Source organism: Diabrotica virgifera, chromosome 2, assembly GCF_917563875.1.
Source record: "Diabrotica virgifera virgifera chromosome 2, PGI_DIABVI_V3a".
Taxonomy (NCBI): domain Eukaryota; kingdom Metazoa; phylum Arthropoda; class Insecta; order Coleoptera; family Chrysomelidae; genus Diabrotica; species Diabrotica virgifera.
The window spans coordinates 272360463-272378392 of NC_065444.1; the positions used below are offsets into that span (position 1 = coordinate 272360463).

Here is a 17930-nt window from a genome sequence, read left to right on the forward strand (position 1 = left end):
CCACTTGTGGAGGAGGAAACCATGGGTTTCTAGCAAAGAAGTTAATTGTTCGAAAAGACAACTTAATTCATGAAGACTGTCAGCACCGCTGATCAGGTCATCCATATAGATAGATTCTTGCAGAACACTAGTAGCAAGTTCGTGGGTATGTTTGTTGTTGTCAGCGATGTGCTTGATAACTCTTTGAGCGATAAATGGGCTACTTGGGAGCCCGAAGGGTAATCTTTGAAATTGATAGCACCGTAAAGGCTGCTGAATATTGTCCCTAAAGAGAAAATTTAACAGAAATGTTTCAGTGGGACAAATGGCGATTTGTAGGAACATAGCCTTGATGTCGCCTACTAGTGCGAATTTAAACTGACGAAACTTAGCGAGAATGTCAAAAAGTTCATGTTGGACGACATAACCTTTGTCTATGACGTCACTGAGGGAGATTCCCGTAGACGATTTATTGTTTGGATCGAAAACTATACGAGTGGAAGTAGTAGAGTTGGATTTGAAAACGGGAAAGTGAGGGAGAAAGTAATTAGGTTTACCTGAGTCATTTAGCATTTTTAACGGCACTTGAATTATTTGTCCGTTATTGAGATATTCCGATATAATGTCCTGATATTTTTCCAATAAATCAGGGTTGAGTTGAAAACGTTTCTCGAGACTGAGAAAACGTCTTTTTGCCGAGAGAAACGAATTTCCCATGTCTATATCTTCGATAGGGAGTTTGAGATTGAGTGTGGACTCATATCGTCCATTGGGGAGAACATTAACATGTTTTACAAAATTAATTTCAGCGGGGTGATCATTAATGAGATCGGTGTTCTGAGGAGCGGCTTCTTCCAGCTCCCAGAATTTTTGTAAATGATCGGATAGTTCCTCGTTGGACACTACCGGCTCATTTACGGCGGAAGGAGTGTTATGAGAACAACAAGTAACGAGAGAGTTTGAATAAAATTCCAAAGCCTTTTTAGTATTTTTCGACTTAAGAGCAAAGTCTGGAACTGACCCTGATATCGTGTACCCGAGTAGAGTGCGTTGAAGAACGGGAAGACCTTTTCCCAAACGAATTATTTCAGGTTGAATGATATCGTTATACAGGTCTGCACCGAGCAGGATACCAATTGGGGATGTTACATGGAACATCGGATCACCTAATGGTATCTCTGAGGGTATGTTTAGTTTGCTCGCCGAAATAGAAATTTGAGGAAGCGGATTTGTTATCTTTGGGAGTACAGAGCACGAGATGTCAAAAGGAACGTCGTTAGCGACAGCGAAAATTGTTGTATCTACAATAGATTGAGACGAGGATGAGGTGGAGTTAATTCCATTGATCCGTAATTTTCCATCTCTAGTGGTGAGTGACAGTTCCTTTACGAGGTCAGCACTAATAAATGAAACCTGTGAGGCCGAGTCTAAAAGTGCCTTTGCGAAGACCCTCTTGCCGCTAGGAGCGACAAGATAGACCTGGAGTGTGCTTAATAACACCAAATGATTATCAAGCGAGGCTGCAGATAGAGCCATTGAATGTGGAGTCGAATTTTGAAGATTAACTTCCGTTTCAGGAGCTCTAACATGTGAGGGCCCCTGTTGTGAATTACCCTGTGTATGGGAGTTATTTGAGATAGCGGTTTTATTATGATTATTTGAGTTGTGTTGGCCAACAGCCGCGGAAGGGTTACTATGACCCGTTTTGTCGAAATGGAGCAACGTGTGATGACGAGATTTACAAACTATGCAAGAGAATTTGGATTTACACTGATCGAGCATGTGAGACCCAAGACAATTAATACAAAATTTATTTTGTTTGACAAAACTAAAACGTTCTTTAGAATTCAACTGCTTGAACTGAGGACAAGAGTAGATCGAGTGAGAGTCGTTGCAATAGGAACATTTCTTAGGACCTAAGCGAGGCGAAAGGTTACTGGTAGAAGTGTCTGAGGCTAGGTGTAAAGAGTGTCTGGAAGTAGTAGTCGATTTTGGTTTTGATTGAGATTGAATATTCTCAAGATGAACAACGCGTGTCTCGATTTCCCCTAGAAAATGGACAAAATCAGGGGTAGCTTGGCTACCACCGGATTGGAACTCAAGAGCCCTAATGGTAGGTGCGTCGAGTTTCTGAGTAGCGATATGTATGAGAAGTAAATGCAAGAGATCTGAAGGGGGCCTATTCAAGTTCAATAGGGCCTTGAAATTATTTGACATGACCGTATGAAAATTTCTTAATTGTGAGTGATTTGCGTTTCCAGAAATAGGAGGCGCATCAAGAATTTGAGAGATGAGAGTTTTGATAAGCGATTTAGAGTTGGCGTACCTTTGTGTCAGGTTATCCCGGGCTATTTTGTAATTGTCACCTGTGAGTGGGATATGCTCGAGAAGCGTCAAAGGCTCGGAAGTTAGAAAACTTTTGAGGTAAATGAGTTTTTCCAGATCACTTAATGTAGTATCAGATCCTATTATTGTATCAAAGGTCTCAATGAATGAATTGTATTCAGTAACTAAGCCACTAAATGGTTTTAACTGAATACGAGGGAGGTTTACTGTTCGTTGCCTAGCCATAGACTGTGAGGTTAGAGAAGAATTAGGGTCAAATTGGAGGGAGGGGGTAGCAGTCACATTAGAACTTTCAATGACCTCTAACCTTTCTTCCAATAGAGAAATTGTATCCAAATATTTATCAAAAACCACAGAGGAATCAGTAGAGGGGGTAGGTTCCTCGGGGATCGTCTCCAGCACATTTTGAGCATCGCGGAAAAGTCCGTAAGAATGTTTGAGTTGTGAAATTATTTCACGAATTTTATATTTGTTTAGAGAATTAAGAGTTGTGGGAACCGAATCAGCCAACTTGGTTATATCAAGTTTTGCGGTGAGCCTCTGTCGGTTATATTTTGATCGGTCAGCCATGTTGCGAGAATGTGAGATTAGATAGATTATTTGCAAATGTCTAAACCTATAAATCGATGCGAAAATGAGAGAATATGTACAATATATTATATATTACACGTTTAATAGTGTGAGATTGGCTTAATAGTATCACCCTGTATGAGCGCAGATTAGTATATGAAATGCAAAACTATAAAATTTCAAAATATATGCAATTTTCCAAAATGGGTATTTTTCAGCAAGTGTGAGACACCCTTAACAAGTATTTAAATTAATTAAATTGAAGGAAAAAACAATTATTTATTTTCTATAGTTTTCTAGAAGTGTAAAATGAGCTTAAGCGAAGCTAAATGTAGCAAAAACTTACAATTTATGCAAGAAAACAAAATTATTTTTAATAATTTTTGTAACCTGTGAACCAGGCTTAATCGGATTCAAAATTATAAATTTAATTTAAATCAAAAGGTTGAACAAACAATGTTAAAATTATAACACCCGTACTATCAGCCAAGAAATGAGTACACTTTTTGTATACTATAAACAGAAAAATATATTTACGAAAATAAAATAATGTAATATATGCAAATATTTTTTCATACAAACAAAACGACTCCTTTATTTGAACAAAGCAAGTAGTTTCTGAAATTGCACGTGTAGACCGGGCTTAACAACCTACCAGCTATTGTAGAGACGTGCTGGGTTAAATACTGAGAATTTGAGTGCAGAAAGAGAGGAATATTTTATTTTTGTGCCGGGGCGGCGTGGCTTGGAAATTTCCAAATGCAACAGAAAGACACTATAAATGAAAAACCGTTATTCTCAGAATAGAGATTATCAAAATATGCAAATACGAAGGACCTTGAGGATTTAATTAATAAATAATTAATATGATACGGCTCGATGGAACAGAAATGTTTAGGCAATACGTAAAGTATCCTTAACAATAGTAACCTATACTTATTGTACGGTTATAGAGTATATTCCCATAGGTAAGCTGGTTAAGAGTAGATAACGATTTTTCATATGTAATTTAAAGTATTATCTGCATAAATGGCACAAAGAATATTTGCTACGAGAGGTATATGGTTCAAAATGCATACAGTATCACGACTAATAAGTTATGTTCACATACATGTAGAGTACTTACAGTTTTATTCCTTGATGACGTGTCACATCAGAGCTCTGATTGAATTCCATAATCCATTTGGTTCATTTGTAAGGCACTCACTAATACGCTAAATAAATCATCGTCGATAATACTGAGCAGATTGAATTATCTGAGCGGTATAAAACGATAGCAAAAAAAGCCGGTAAAATGCGGCCTTTTTACGAATAGCGGGAGCGTCGATAGATTAGAGATGATTCTCGTTAGGAAGCTTTTGACGATCTGCCCCGGCGAGGGGTTCAAATGCGAGTCTCAACAATAACCTGGAGTTTCCAGAAAGGTTACATAAATACTACTTGAATTTTAAGTAATCAGTAGTACAGGGGCGTAACTAATTATTTTAGTGAGCCGTGTATAATATATTTATTGTACAAGCATGTTATTTTATTGTACTTTCGTGATACTGGTATAAATATCTAACATGTTGTTTCGCTAAAAGATGTTGCAACTATGAAACATATAAAACTATAGCGTTATTGGAATTATTCTCACCAAAAGAAATTTTCAGGTTTGGAATGTGGCGAATTAATCAACTGAGAGTGACCCAACATATTCGCGTCAATGTCTAAACGAAAATGCATACAACAACTGTTCTAAAATACTCGTTTGCGTCGTTCGATAATTTGTCACTGTGCCAATTCTTAAAATTGCGTGCTTCTTCAAACTTGGTGACTTTCAAGAGAATAATTACATTCTCGTGTTAGAGATACTGTCGTAGTAGAATAAAAATGCCCTTAGATTGTGATTTATATAGACGCAGCCGCCAAAATTTAGTAAGAAAAACATGTTATTAATGTAACTCGTGATAATTCCCTAATTTTTGTTATTCGCTGGGTTGAACCGATGACCTTAACTAATTTTAATGATATACAGGGAGGATAACACTTGGCAACCCAAATACCATTTATATTTAGATATTCCAAAAAGTTGTGAAACAACAGGTATTTTGATACTTTTTTAAGGTGACTTCTCCATTACTGAAGACTGTCTACAGCTATAGTCTATAGCTCTCTATCTTGAGCTGTTCTTAGTATCGAATGTTTATCCATGCCTATCCAGTCTTTTACATTCTTCAGCCAGGAGCATTTTCCTCTTCCTGGACCTTTTTCCTTTCACTTTCCCTTCCATTATGAGTCGTAGAAAGTTGTATTTTTCTCCTCTGTAAATATCTCCAAATAACTCGTTTTTCTACTATTATATTCTAGTATTACGACGGTACTACTCAATTAGTACCAAGACAAATAATTATTGTAGAATTTTTGGGCAATGAAGTTCCCCAAAACATAATAATTAACTTATGTAACTTCGTAGTTGATCCTTACGTGCATCCAGTGGTGCAATGCTACAAATGTCTTATGTACGGACACAGCTCGAGATTATGTAAATCCAAGGAGAGTAAATGTAAAAAATGTACAGACACTTCTCATACAGAAGAAAATTGTAGTGAAAATAATCTATGCATATATTGTAAAACTAACGAGCACACCTCGTTGTCAAGAAAGTGTCCAATATACGAGAAACAGAGAAAAATCAAGACAATAATGGCAACAGAAAATATAAATTTCAAAGAAGCAGAGCAACTACATAACAACCCGAACTACGCAAAAATAACTACAACTACTATTAATAGATTTGCTATTTTAAATAACATTACTAATTTTCCAAGCTTACCTAACCCAATTAACAATACCTCTAATTTCACATTAAATAAACCGGCAAAAAGATTTAGTAACACAACAAATACAGCTAATAAACGTAAAGCAACTTCTCCTCCAATTCTACCCCATTCCTCTGCTTCAACTAGCAAAAGACCCACCCCTAAATCTAATCCGATAATCCCTAATCCTTACAGGGACGAATTTATTGATTATAAAGAGAAACTTATATTACTTGTGACATCTCATATAAACCAACTCATAGATACTACTAATCAATCTCAACCCATATGCAATTTAGAAAATGAATTAAGAAAACTTATTTCTAATAATCTAGAAGATACAGGTACTAACACAGAAACGAATAATATAGGGACTAGTCTTAATGACAGCAGTCACTAACTTCCAAATGGATAAACACAATCAACCTAGTCAATCATTATTAAATATTTTACAATGGAATTGTAGATCTTTAGTTAGCAATAGGGATAATCTTGTAAATTATATTAATAATTTTCATGTAGATATTATTATTTTATCCGAAACTTGGTTGAAAAGCCAAATGGATTTTAAATTAAAAGGATATAATTTTGTTTCAAAATGTCGTGACAGCGGATATGGTGGTGTAGGTATTTTCATATTAAAGAGCATTGATTATCAAATAATAAATATTAACTATAATTTTAATAGTGCAATAGAAGTGTGTGCAGTCTTACTTAATAAAATTAATATATCTTTTGTGTCTATATATAGACCACCTGACATCAGAGTAGATAAAACAGATTGGATACATTTATTCAAACAATTTGATTTTAATAAAACAGTTTTTTGTGGTGATTTTAATGCCCACCATTGCATGTGGGGTCCGATCCCGGATGACCGTAATGGTAGAACTTTAGTTGAAAGTATGGCTTTTCTCGAACTAGTCTTTCAAAATGACGGAACACCTACTAGAATGGGTCCAAGTGGGAATCAGTCTGCCGTTGATTTGACTATCACATCAGCTACATTAACAAACCATATAAACTGGTCAGTTCACTCTGACACACTGGGATCCGATCATTTTCCTATTAAAATAGAACTTAAAATTAATCCTTCTTCTTTTCTTATTAATCCATCAACCAAATGGAATGAATCCCGCGCTGACTGGAACCTGTTCCATACATATTTAGAGAATCAACTTTCTACCTTTTCAACAACCGATGATCTTTCAAACGATGAGCAGACAGCTCAACTTTTTCAAACTATTTCCATTGTCGCCTCTAAATCTATGCCCATAAAGAAACCCTTTACTCCTTCAACCCCAAGGCCCTATTGGTGGGATGAGGAATGTACACATATAATAAAAAAACGATCAGAAGCTTTAAAAGCATACTGAATGCAAAGTAACTATAATAATTACATAATTTATAAAAACATTGCAGCCCAAACCAGACGGTTATTTAAAATGAAAAAAAAATGCAGCTGGATTCATTTTTTAAATAGCTTGAACAAAAGTACTCCTCTCTCAAAAATTTGGAGAACTGTAAGATCATTTTCCAACAATAATCAATACAACAAGAAACCACAACTTTCTGAAGATCTCATTAATAAGTTACTAGATCAACTTGCACCTTCATCTGCCCCAGGTAATATTGATGATAATAACATAGACATTTTTCGTTTTAATACTAACATAGATCACATGTCAAAACCTTTTACTTTTTCAGAACTAGAGTTTGCTCTTAAAAAAAGCAGAAATACAGCACCTGGTTTAGACGGTTTTACCTATAAAATATTGGACAAATTGCCATTAAATGCTAAACACATTATCTTACAAATCTTTAATAATTGGTGGTTGAAACAAGAATATTGCGACACTTTAAAAAATATAGTCATATGTCCTATACTTAAATTCAACAAAAATCCAGAACTTCCATCATCTTATAGGCCCATCTCCTTATTATCATGTGTAACAAAATCTTTTGAAAGACTAATAAAATTGAGAGTAGAACATCTTTTAGAAAGTAAAGCAGTTTTTCCCTATTCACAGTATGGATTTCGTAGAGGTCGAGGCACAATTGATGCTCTCATACATTTAGTTTCGGATATTCAACTTTGCTTCTCAAAAAACGAATTTATGATATTTTATGTTTGTTTATAGATTTAAAGGGTGCGTATGACGTGGTTGATTTGGATATATTATATTCAAAATTGGTGGCATGTGGTATCGATAAAAGATTATCTGTAAATATATTAAATTTGTATGTTAACAGAAAAATATATTTACGTGACCATAATAATGTATTACACGGTCCAAGAATATTATATAACGGTCTTCCACAAGGCTCAATTCTAAGCCCTTTATTATTTAATGTTTACACTGCAGATCTGTATGACCTGATAGATGACAAATGTAAAATAATACAGTATGCCGATGATATATGTTTATATACCAGCCATAAATCCTACGATGATTGTATGTTTAATCTAAAACGTAACTTTAGGAATATAGATAGGTGGGTTAAAAACATGGGATTTAGCATATCACAAGATAAGTATTCGATTGTATGTTTTACAAGACGTAGACAAAAAATCAGAGGCAAATGCAATATAGGTGATTATGCTTTTCCATTAGCAGAAGAGTATAAGTATCTGGGCATGATCCTAGATAAAAAACTCTTGTGGTCTAGCCATACAAAATATGTGAAACAAAAGTCAGAGCGTGGAATTAACCTTCTGCGTTTCGTTTCCAAAAAAAGTTGGGGTGCAGACCAATATATTTCCTTAATGTTTTATAGATCCTACATACGATCCATTCTAGATTATGGCTGTATTCTTTATGGTTCTACTTGCAAAACAAATCTTTTAACACTAGACAGAATACAATATAAATCTATAAAAATCTGTCTAGGAGCTATGATGTCCTCACCAAGTCATGCAGTTCTAGCAGAAGCTCAAGAACCACCTTTATACATACGTAGGCAAATATTAGCAAACAAATGTCTAATAAAATACAGAACGTTTAATACAACTATGGTTCACAAAAGTACTTTCGACAGAAAATTTAACAAATTCTTACTGGAGGATAAAAAATTCGCCTCCTCTTACAGAATCTTTTATCGATATGAATCTTTACCAACCTTATATTTCACAGCTACCAAAATTTCCTTTTTTCGAACATGACTTTGAAGTTCTGATAGACAAACCAACCATTATAATGCCATCTTATTCAGACTTGCCAACTTTAACAAATCTTATATTTAAATCCATACTAAACAAATTAGTGAAACATTTAACAGTAATTTATACAGATGGATCAAAAACAGATGAAAGTACTGGTTTCGCATTTTTTGTTTCGAACAACAATTATGAAAAATACCGAATTCCGGATTGCTGTTCTATTTTTACAGCCGAGGCTGCTGCCATACAGAAAGCACTAACTTGGTGTGCTTCTAATCATTGCGAGAACGTTGTAGTAGTCTCAGACTCTCAGGCAGTACTACAAGCTATTTGTAGCCATCCATTAGATAATTTCCAAAACTCCATTATTCTTGATATCAAAAAAACATTACATAATCTAAAATCCACTAAAAAAACAGTTACTTTACTGTGGGTTAAAGGACATAGTGGAGTGGTTGGAAACGAAATAGTGGATGGAATGGCAAAAAATACATCCGAGATACCAGAAATCACAAACATTTTCAACTTCAAAGACCTATTTTCTGTTATTAGAAGTGTTGGCAGGGAAAGATGGAGGTCCAAATACGAAGATGTTTAGCAGACATCAAGAAATCATTACTTTTCTATTCACCCATTATTACCCAAATGTATACCTCATTTTAACTACAATTATAACAAAGTACATTCCTCATTAATAACCCGGCTAAAACTTAACCATGGCCTTTTTCCAGAGCATCTACATAGGATTGAAATCTATGAAACTCCCTTCTGTTCGTGCAACCATGAGTCCATCGGGGATCTGAACCATGTATTCTTTGATTGTCGTAATCATAGGGATCAGACTCGAAATTTATATTTAGGTTTAATTAACCTTAACATTAGCCTTCCAGTTAGCATCAGCAATCTTTTATCTTATTCTGACAAATCTATATTTAATATCTTAATCAAGTTTATAAATGATTCTAAGATAATTTTTTTTTTTTTTTATTTTTAATTAATGGCTTTGACGGAGCCAATTAGCCAGACTATTTGTGTTTTTTGTATGGTATTACAATAACAATTTTAAGTTAATATCTAAGCCTACTTATTATCTAAATTTACAGAGTGTTATACTATATTAATGGATACATTTTTCAATTTTGTGTGATATTTTTACAATTTTATAATTTTATTATCTAAGCCTATTTAAAATTTAAATTTACAGGACGTTACATATTCGTAAAGACATTGTAACGTCTGCTTATTTTTTGGAAAAAGAATTTCGTTTAAATTGACAGGTAAAGGACAATTTAGATCAATTAACTTTTCATACATTACTTTAATATTTTGTCTGTACAGTCCACACTCCAATATGAGGTGCTGTAGATCTCCCATTCCACCACAGGCGCAATATGGGTTATCACTGATACCTATGCTGTGTTTGTATGCTGGAGTTAGTGCGTGATTTGACCTCATTCTGTTTATTGTTTTTATAAATAGCCTATTTGATTCTTGTTTAAACCATCTCTCATTGGGAATTAGTGGCTGGCAATTTCTAAAATTTATTCCCGTTGTACTTTGGTTATATACACGTTGCCAATTTTGTTTGCAATGGTTTTTACTGATATTATCTATATCGGTTACTGGTAGAAGTATGTTGCTTATGTTTTGTTTGGTTAAAGCTGCAGATTTAGCTAATTTGTCGACTTCTTCATTTCCTAATATTCCAGAATGTCCTTTCACCCAACAAATAATAATTGAACTGCCCGAGGAAGTAAAATCATAATATAGACTCTTAATTCTATCTCAATGTGGTTTAGATTTTTTGTCGATTGGATAGAAGTGAGTTTGTCCACAATACTTCTACAATCGGTGAAAATGATATAATTGTCCATACCAACAGAGGCTATATATTTTAACGCAAGTAATAAAGCTGATAATTCGGCAGTATATATTGAAGCTTCATTAGGCAATCGGCATGATTCTTTGTATTCAGAATTCCAGTGATATATTGCACATCTGGTTTTATTTTGAATTTTGGAGCCGTCAGTAAAAATATATTGAAACATAGGCCACCTGTCTTTAATTATTTTGTTGATAATATTACCTGGAAGGTTTGAATCCATGTAGTTTGTTTGTATTACCTTGGAAAAGAGAGTTTCAGGAGGTTTAGTGTAAATTAAATGTATTTTATTTTTGTACATTTGGTTTTCATTCATTGTCAACTTCCTGTAGCTTTCAACGTATATGGGGGTTTTTTTAGTACACCAATATTTATGGCTTAAATCTAATATATTCAAGTTACGAATAGTCCTTAAGTAGCTGACGTTTTTTGAGATAGCTCTAGCTACAAACTTAGCTAAAAGATAAAAATTTAAACGTATCTATAACAAAATTCTGTGGCAAAAAGACTCTTTGTCTAATGCCATATCTCTTTCTCTCCACACACACACACACACACACACACACACACACACACACACACACACACACTCGTTTTTCTGTTTTTTACAGTAATTAGGAGTTCTCTCTCAGTTCCCATTTTTCTCAGCACCTGGTTATTGGTCACGTGCTCTGTCCACGAGATCTTCAACATCATTCGAAAAACCCACATCTCAAAGGCTTCTATACGCCTCATACTTGTAATTGCGAGGGTCCATGTTTCCACTCTGTATAGCAATATGGAATAAATGAATGTTTTTACAAATTGGTATCGGATATCCAACGATACAGTAAAGTTTATTAGGAATTTTTTCATTCTTTGAAAAGCACACCTACCCCCCTCTGTGGCTCAGTGGTAAGAGCGCCTACCTTTGGATCGAAAGGTCCGAATGGTCGTGAGTTCGAATCTCACCAGGGTCAGAAATTTTTCGTCTATTATAAATTAATAAATGAAGATAGTTTCTGTCCTTGTGGGATCGGTACTCACCGGAGGGACCGCAGACGTTCGGATACAATTAGCGTCTCTTTGCAAAGACAATGACGTCGACTTTGCAAAGTAACAAGACACTTACTCAACACACACACTACACATTACTCCCCTGAGTTAGTGATAAGTTATAGTATAAACAAGCTGAAAATGCGAGCATTATCATAACGAAAACTTTGTTTATTTACGTATTTTAATTCGTAATATGGAAAATTGCTATTATAAAAAGTAGTTTAGAATTAATAATTATGTTTTAATGTGCAATTATATCATTCTAATTTAAATGTTATGAACTATAAAGGTAGTTTACTCTTGATCTAAATTTATATTTTTATATACCTCGTATAAAATTAATAAAACTTTATATAATATGTTGGTTGCATCATAAATCTTAGAACATGAATAGCTTTTTATGAAGAATAACTTTTCTTCGTCAAATTAAAAATAAAAGAGTTATAAATGAAAATGTTGGTATCCATAATTTGAGAAAAATCTTCAAATATTTTTTTCCATTAGAATTGCACATATCAGATCATAATTTTTTATACCAAACAATTTTATTTCATATACTGTCGGTTCGCTAAACTCAGACACAACTGGCAAGTGATTTTAGTCAATAATTTTGCCAATTTGGCAAAAAAAATAATTACTAATTAGTAATTAATTACTAAATAATTAGTAATTTTGCCAATCTTGGCAAAATTCGCAAAAAAACAAAAAAGTTACCTACTAAAATCACTAGCACTAGCCAGTTGTGTCGAGTTTAGCGAACCGCCTATACAAGGTGTCCAGAAACTCTACCGACAAAGAAGACAGGAGATTCCTCAGATAATTTTAAGAGAATTTAACCACATTCACCTAGTCCGAAAATGCTTCCTAAGGGAGCTAGAGCTCTTTGAAGGTGGCGTCTTGTAATTAGTTTTTCTTAAATACCTCCAGACCGCTTTTAGTTAGAAAAAACGAAAATTGGTACACATATTTATCTTCCAGAGATAACTCGATTCCATCTATGGTGACTTTGGGTGGTGGTTTTGGGTGAGGCAACGGTTATTTTATCGCATAACTTTTTTGTCTTTAACTTTTAAGCCCTTTTGATACTGGATTATTAAATTGTGAGGTATTCTAGTGCTAAAAGGTACTCTTGCTTTAAGTCGGTAGGCCACACCGTTTTCTAGAAAAATCGATTTGAAAATTTTTCGTTTCCTGAATTTGAAAAAAATTTTGAAAATTAAAAAAAACGGTGTATTTTACCAACTTCAAGCAAGAGTAACTTTTAATACTAGAATACCTCATAATTTAATAATCTAGTGTCAAAAATCCTTAAAAATTAAAGACAAAAAAGGTATGCGATAAAATAACCGTCGATCTACCCAAAACGGACGCATATGACCGGTACTAGAAATTCACAATTAATAAAATCGATTCATCTCTGGAATATAAATAAATGTACCAATTTTGGTTTTTCTAAATAGTTTTTTTTTATTGAAATTTTTTTTGATATTCAAACAACGAAAAATTTTCAAATCGATTTTTCTAGAAAACGGTGTATCCTATCGACTTAAAGTAAGAGTACCTTTTAGTACTATAATATCTTTCATTTTAATAATCCAGACTCAAAAGTGCTTAAAAATTGAAAACAAAAAAGTTATGCGATAATATAACTGATGCCCTACCCAAACGGACGCCTATGACCGGTACTAGAAATTTGAAATTAATGAAATCGATTTATCCCTGGAAGATAAATATGTGTACCAATTTTCGTTCTTCTAAATCTAAATAGAAGCGTTCTGGAGATATTTAAGAAAAACTAATTCCCAGACGCCATCTTCAAATAGCTCTAGCTCCTTTAGGAAGCATTTTCGGACTAGATGAATTGGGTTAAATTGTCTTAAAATTATCTGACTAACCTCCTGTCTTCGTTTGTCGGTAGAGTTTCTGAACACCTTGTATTTGAATTTCATAACAAATGGAACAGTCCATTTATCATAAAGGGTAGGCCGTATACTCGTAAATATATACCTACTTAATAAATTATTGCTTTTAAAATATACTCAAATTGTATTTTTGAACATCTTATTTATTTTATATAATAATTAAATTCACTATCAAATGTCATTCATGTTTTATTAATACTTAATTTAAAATTTAGTTTGACATTCACGAAGTGTCAAACTCAAATGTAAATAAACTATGCTTTGCTGAACAAATTGAGATTAAATAAATTGATTTTTTTATAGTCACACAAAAATACGACAGCGCTTGTTCAATTCTGGAAGAGAAATGTCAAACATTTGTAAAACTACTAGATAATTATTACTAGTCTACTCGTAACTTATTGAGTTTGATGTTTAGCTTTTTGAAAAGTAGCCTACTTCCTAATCAACCATTTGAGCTGACGTTTAGTGCGTCGGTAGGAAATAACCGGATTCTGACGTTATTACATAGATTGTATGAGCTAATTTGATGCGCTAATCCAAGATCCCACAAATAACTTAGTAGAACAACGATTATAAAAACAAATTAAAACTTTTAATTAAAAACATAAGAAATAATAACTGACAAAATAGAAATTGCAAATGAATTAAATACGCATTACAGTACATTAGGACAAAAGTATGGACAAAAAATACCCATTTGTAATAATACATCGTAATGATACATATCAGACATCTTATCATGTAGGTACCTACCTCAGCCACAAAGTGTAAATAAAAATAATATACCAAACAACACAGCAAAATATCTTCGTGCGACTCAATTCTTATTGTGTGAAAAGGACAAGTGCGTCAAAACTACCGCACGAGAAACCCCTCGCACGTTCAAAATTCTTATAATGTGAAACATCCCTTAGGTTATAATCAACATCGACAATAGAAAAGGCGTTCGAATGTTAACAATGGACCGTGATAGTCGTGACGTCAAAACGTCAAAAAAAGTTTTCCAAACACGTTGTGTCTAGGTACACGCTAAAATGTACGCAAATAAAAAAGTTAAACTTCATCAAGCTAGTGACTATTTAGCGTGGGCAGTGACTGTATATTTTGAAACACGCTATTTTGTTTTGTTTGGTGTTTGTTTGATAGAAAAATATTTGTTATGACGTTTAATTATACCTAACGTATTTATTTGCGTACACGTTAGCGTACACCTACACACAACATGTTTGGAAAAAATTTGACGTTTTGACGTCACACTATCACGGTCCATTATGATAAAAAATATATAAAAAGTTATTATGCTTTATGGTATACAACACCAACAGAACACCCTAAAATCTTACGAAAAATGTGTAGGAAAAGCATAAAATTGATGGATAATAAAAAAATATAATAACAATAATAAAAAGTACTGATTTACTGTATTTAATTAAACGACGCAGAACTACGAAGAGAATCTTGAAATAAGTAATAGTAGATGATTCGATATTAGGGTCGATCTGCACCGATCTATTAATGGATATTTAAAATTTATTGGATATATAATTTAGTATGTTAAAAATTATAAAAACAGGGGTGCCCGATCTAATTTTGTTCTGACTATGTATAATTAATTAATAATTAAAAATGACTTTTTATAAATTAAAAAACATTTCGATCCGGGCAGATATATTTTGTATCGTTCACAGTTTTTTAGGATCATTCTAAACAAAAAAGGGGCTTTTGTAATTTTTCTCTTAAGTTGATCGTTTTTTAATTATAAACAATTTAAGCCTGACAAAAGACAGAAAGCTGACGATTTTCAATGGTCAAAAACACAAGTAAAAGATATTATTTTTGTAATCATCAAGTTCTAAATTCACGTTCAAACCTTTTCTATCAGGTTCCGATAAGAATTTTTGCCATGTTTTATTCTAAAATATATTTTTTTATTTGTTAATGAGGAAGGTTGCCTATGGGAAGACGGGCGATCGGGCTAATATTCTAAAAACAATGTTTTAAAATGAAAAGGTCCAAAATACTTATCAAGAACTGATAGAATAAGGTTTGAACTTGAATTTAGGTACTTCGCTATTCCAATAATGATATTTTTTACTTACGATTTGGAGCCTTGAAAATCATCATCTTACTTTCTTTTTCAGTTTTAAATTGTTTATAACTCGAAAATGATCAACTTAAGGTGATACAGTAGCGATCAACAGGTAGCAAAAACGCGTTCCAAGATTGCGGCTGTAATTTTGAATATTTTTTCGAGATATTTGGCACACGTATTCGTAATATAATACAGAGCCCAATTTGAAAAATATATTAATATGTGGAAATTACTCTGTAATTAAATACAATATTAAAAAAACAAGCCTGTACCGCCATTAAGAAAAACAAAAAAATACACTTTCTTCAAATAAACTTTTTTATCCGATGCCTAGATTTTGTGTCATTTTGGAACTAATAAAATTTTTTATTTCATTAGTAGTTCCAAAATGACACAAAATCTAGGCATTGGATAAAAAAGTTTATTTGAAGAAAATGTATTTTTTTGTTCTTCTTAATGGCGGTACAGGCTCGTTTTTTTAATATTGTATTTAATTACAGAGTAATTTCCACATATTAATATATTTTTCAAATTGGGCTCTGTACCGCCATTCTTTATTATATTACGAATACGTGTGCCAAATATCTCGAAAAAATATTCAAAATTACAGCCGCAATCTTGGAACGCGTTTTCGCTACCTGTTGATCGCTACTGTTTCCTCTTAAGAGAACAATTACAAATGACATATTTGTTTAGAATGATCCAAAAATCTAAAATAATATCTGCCCGGCCGATTTTTTTTATTTATAAAAAAGTCATTTTTTGATTATTATAGTCAGAACAAAAAATCCCTAGTTTTTTTATAATTATTGTTAATATACTAGATTACATATCCAATAATTTTTATCCATTAAACACATCGGTGCAGATCGACCTTATATCGTATCTTGACTATTGTATTCCTAAAACGGCATTCACCTTGTATATCTATATATTTATTATTTAATATATTTCAATTGTCTCAGTCCGATAAGCTTTTATTTAACTGTTTTTCTATGGGCATGATAGTTCATATACGTATATTATGTATCATGTGTAAATATTAACAAAAAGATACGAGCAAACAATAATATTATTGTTCATCATCCTAATTAAACAAAGATATACAAAACTTATTTGAAATCGTTGAAAAGTTGTTTATGTTTGTGCTTATACGAGAATGTCCGATATAGACCCCAGTGCAAATAGCAAAAAAACAATAAAAAATTAATAGCAGGATGAGACCAATTCCAAATGAAAGTGCACATATTAGATAACATGTGGAACCTTTTTCACCAAATCTGGATGAGGGGAGCATGGATTGGGGGAGCGCTTTTAGAGGTGAAAACGGGTAATTACGATTTGCGGCAAAACGGCACATCCTATCGAAAAAAGTTAAATCGCAAAGTTGTAGGCTATAAGAAGATCTACAACTTTTGTAAAAAAGCATTTTTTTCATAACCTCAAAATATCCGAGAAAATTGGAAAAGTCGATGTTTTTGATTTTATTTTTTTTCTCACTGAAAAAAATTTTTTTTTTACCAAATATGGTGGAAACTTACCTCTTTATGTCCCAAATACGCTGTAATTTTTTTGTATAAAAATATTTTTTAAAACTCTTGTTTTTTATGTTTAAGGGAAAATGTATGCATTTTTTCAATTGAAAAATCTCCCGAAATTTTTTTAACTTTTTTAAAGAAGTTGGCATTTTTTTTGTTTATTGAAACCTCTATTTTCTGATGGTGTAAAAAAATCTATACGTTACTGTGGAAAATTTTGTCACAAAAGGCAAAAATCGGAAATTTATTTTCAAGCCCTCACCATTTTCAGATTCTCAGACGTAATGTAAGTTGCATAGCGAGTAGGTGCAGCCCAGCCAGAACCTTCGTTGGTAAGTCGTTGGTTCCTGCTCGCTATGCAACTTATATTACGTCTGAGAATCTGAAAATGGTGAGACGTTGAAAATAAATTTCCGATTTTTGCCTTTTGTGACAAAATTTTCCACAGTAACGTATATATTTTTTACACCATCAGAAAATAGAGGATTCAATAAACAAAAAAAATGCCAACTTCTTTAAAAAAGCTAAAAAAATTTCGGGAGATTTTTCAATTGAAAAAATGTTCACATTTTCCCTTAAACATAAAAAACAAGAGTTTT

General features: G+C 32.9%; 1 protein-coding gene across 3 annotated transcripts in view; it reads right to left on the bottom strand.

Moving 5' to 3' along the window:
* The window catches only part of LOC126879880 (sorting nexin-27), a 107953-nt gene that overhangs the window by 46775 nt on the left and 43248 nt on the right, over positions 1-17930 (bottom strand). Inside the window, exon 1 of one of the 3 annotated variants that reach the window (XM_050643209.1) lies at positions 4532-4750. The exons of 1 other annotated variant lie outside the window; for it this stretch is intronic. In XM_050643209.1, the coding sequence (XP_050499166.1) occupies positions 4532-4620 (89 nt within the window). In that variant the 5' untranslated portion in view covers positions 4621-4750. Of the gene's footprint in view, positions 1-4021; positions 4496-4531; positions 4751-17930 lie in introns of those variants that run through there. One more of the 3 variants, XM_050643211.1, reaches the window with a different exon arrangement.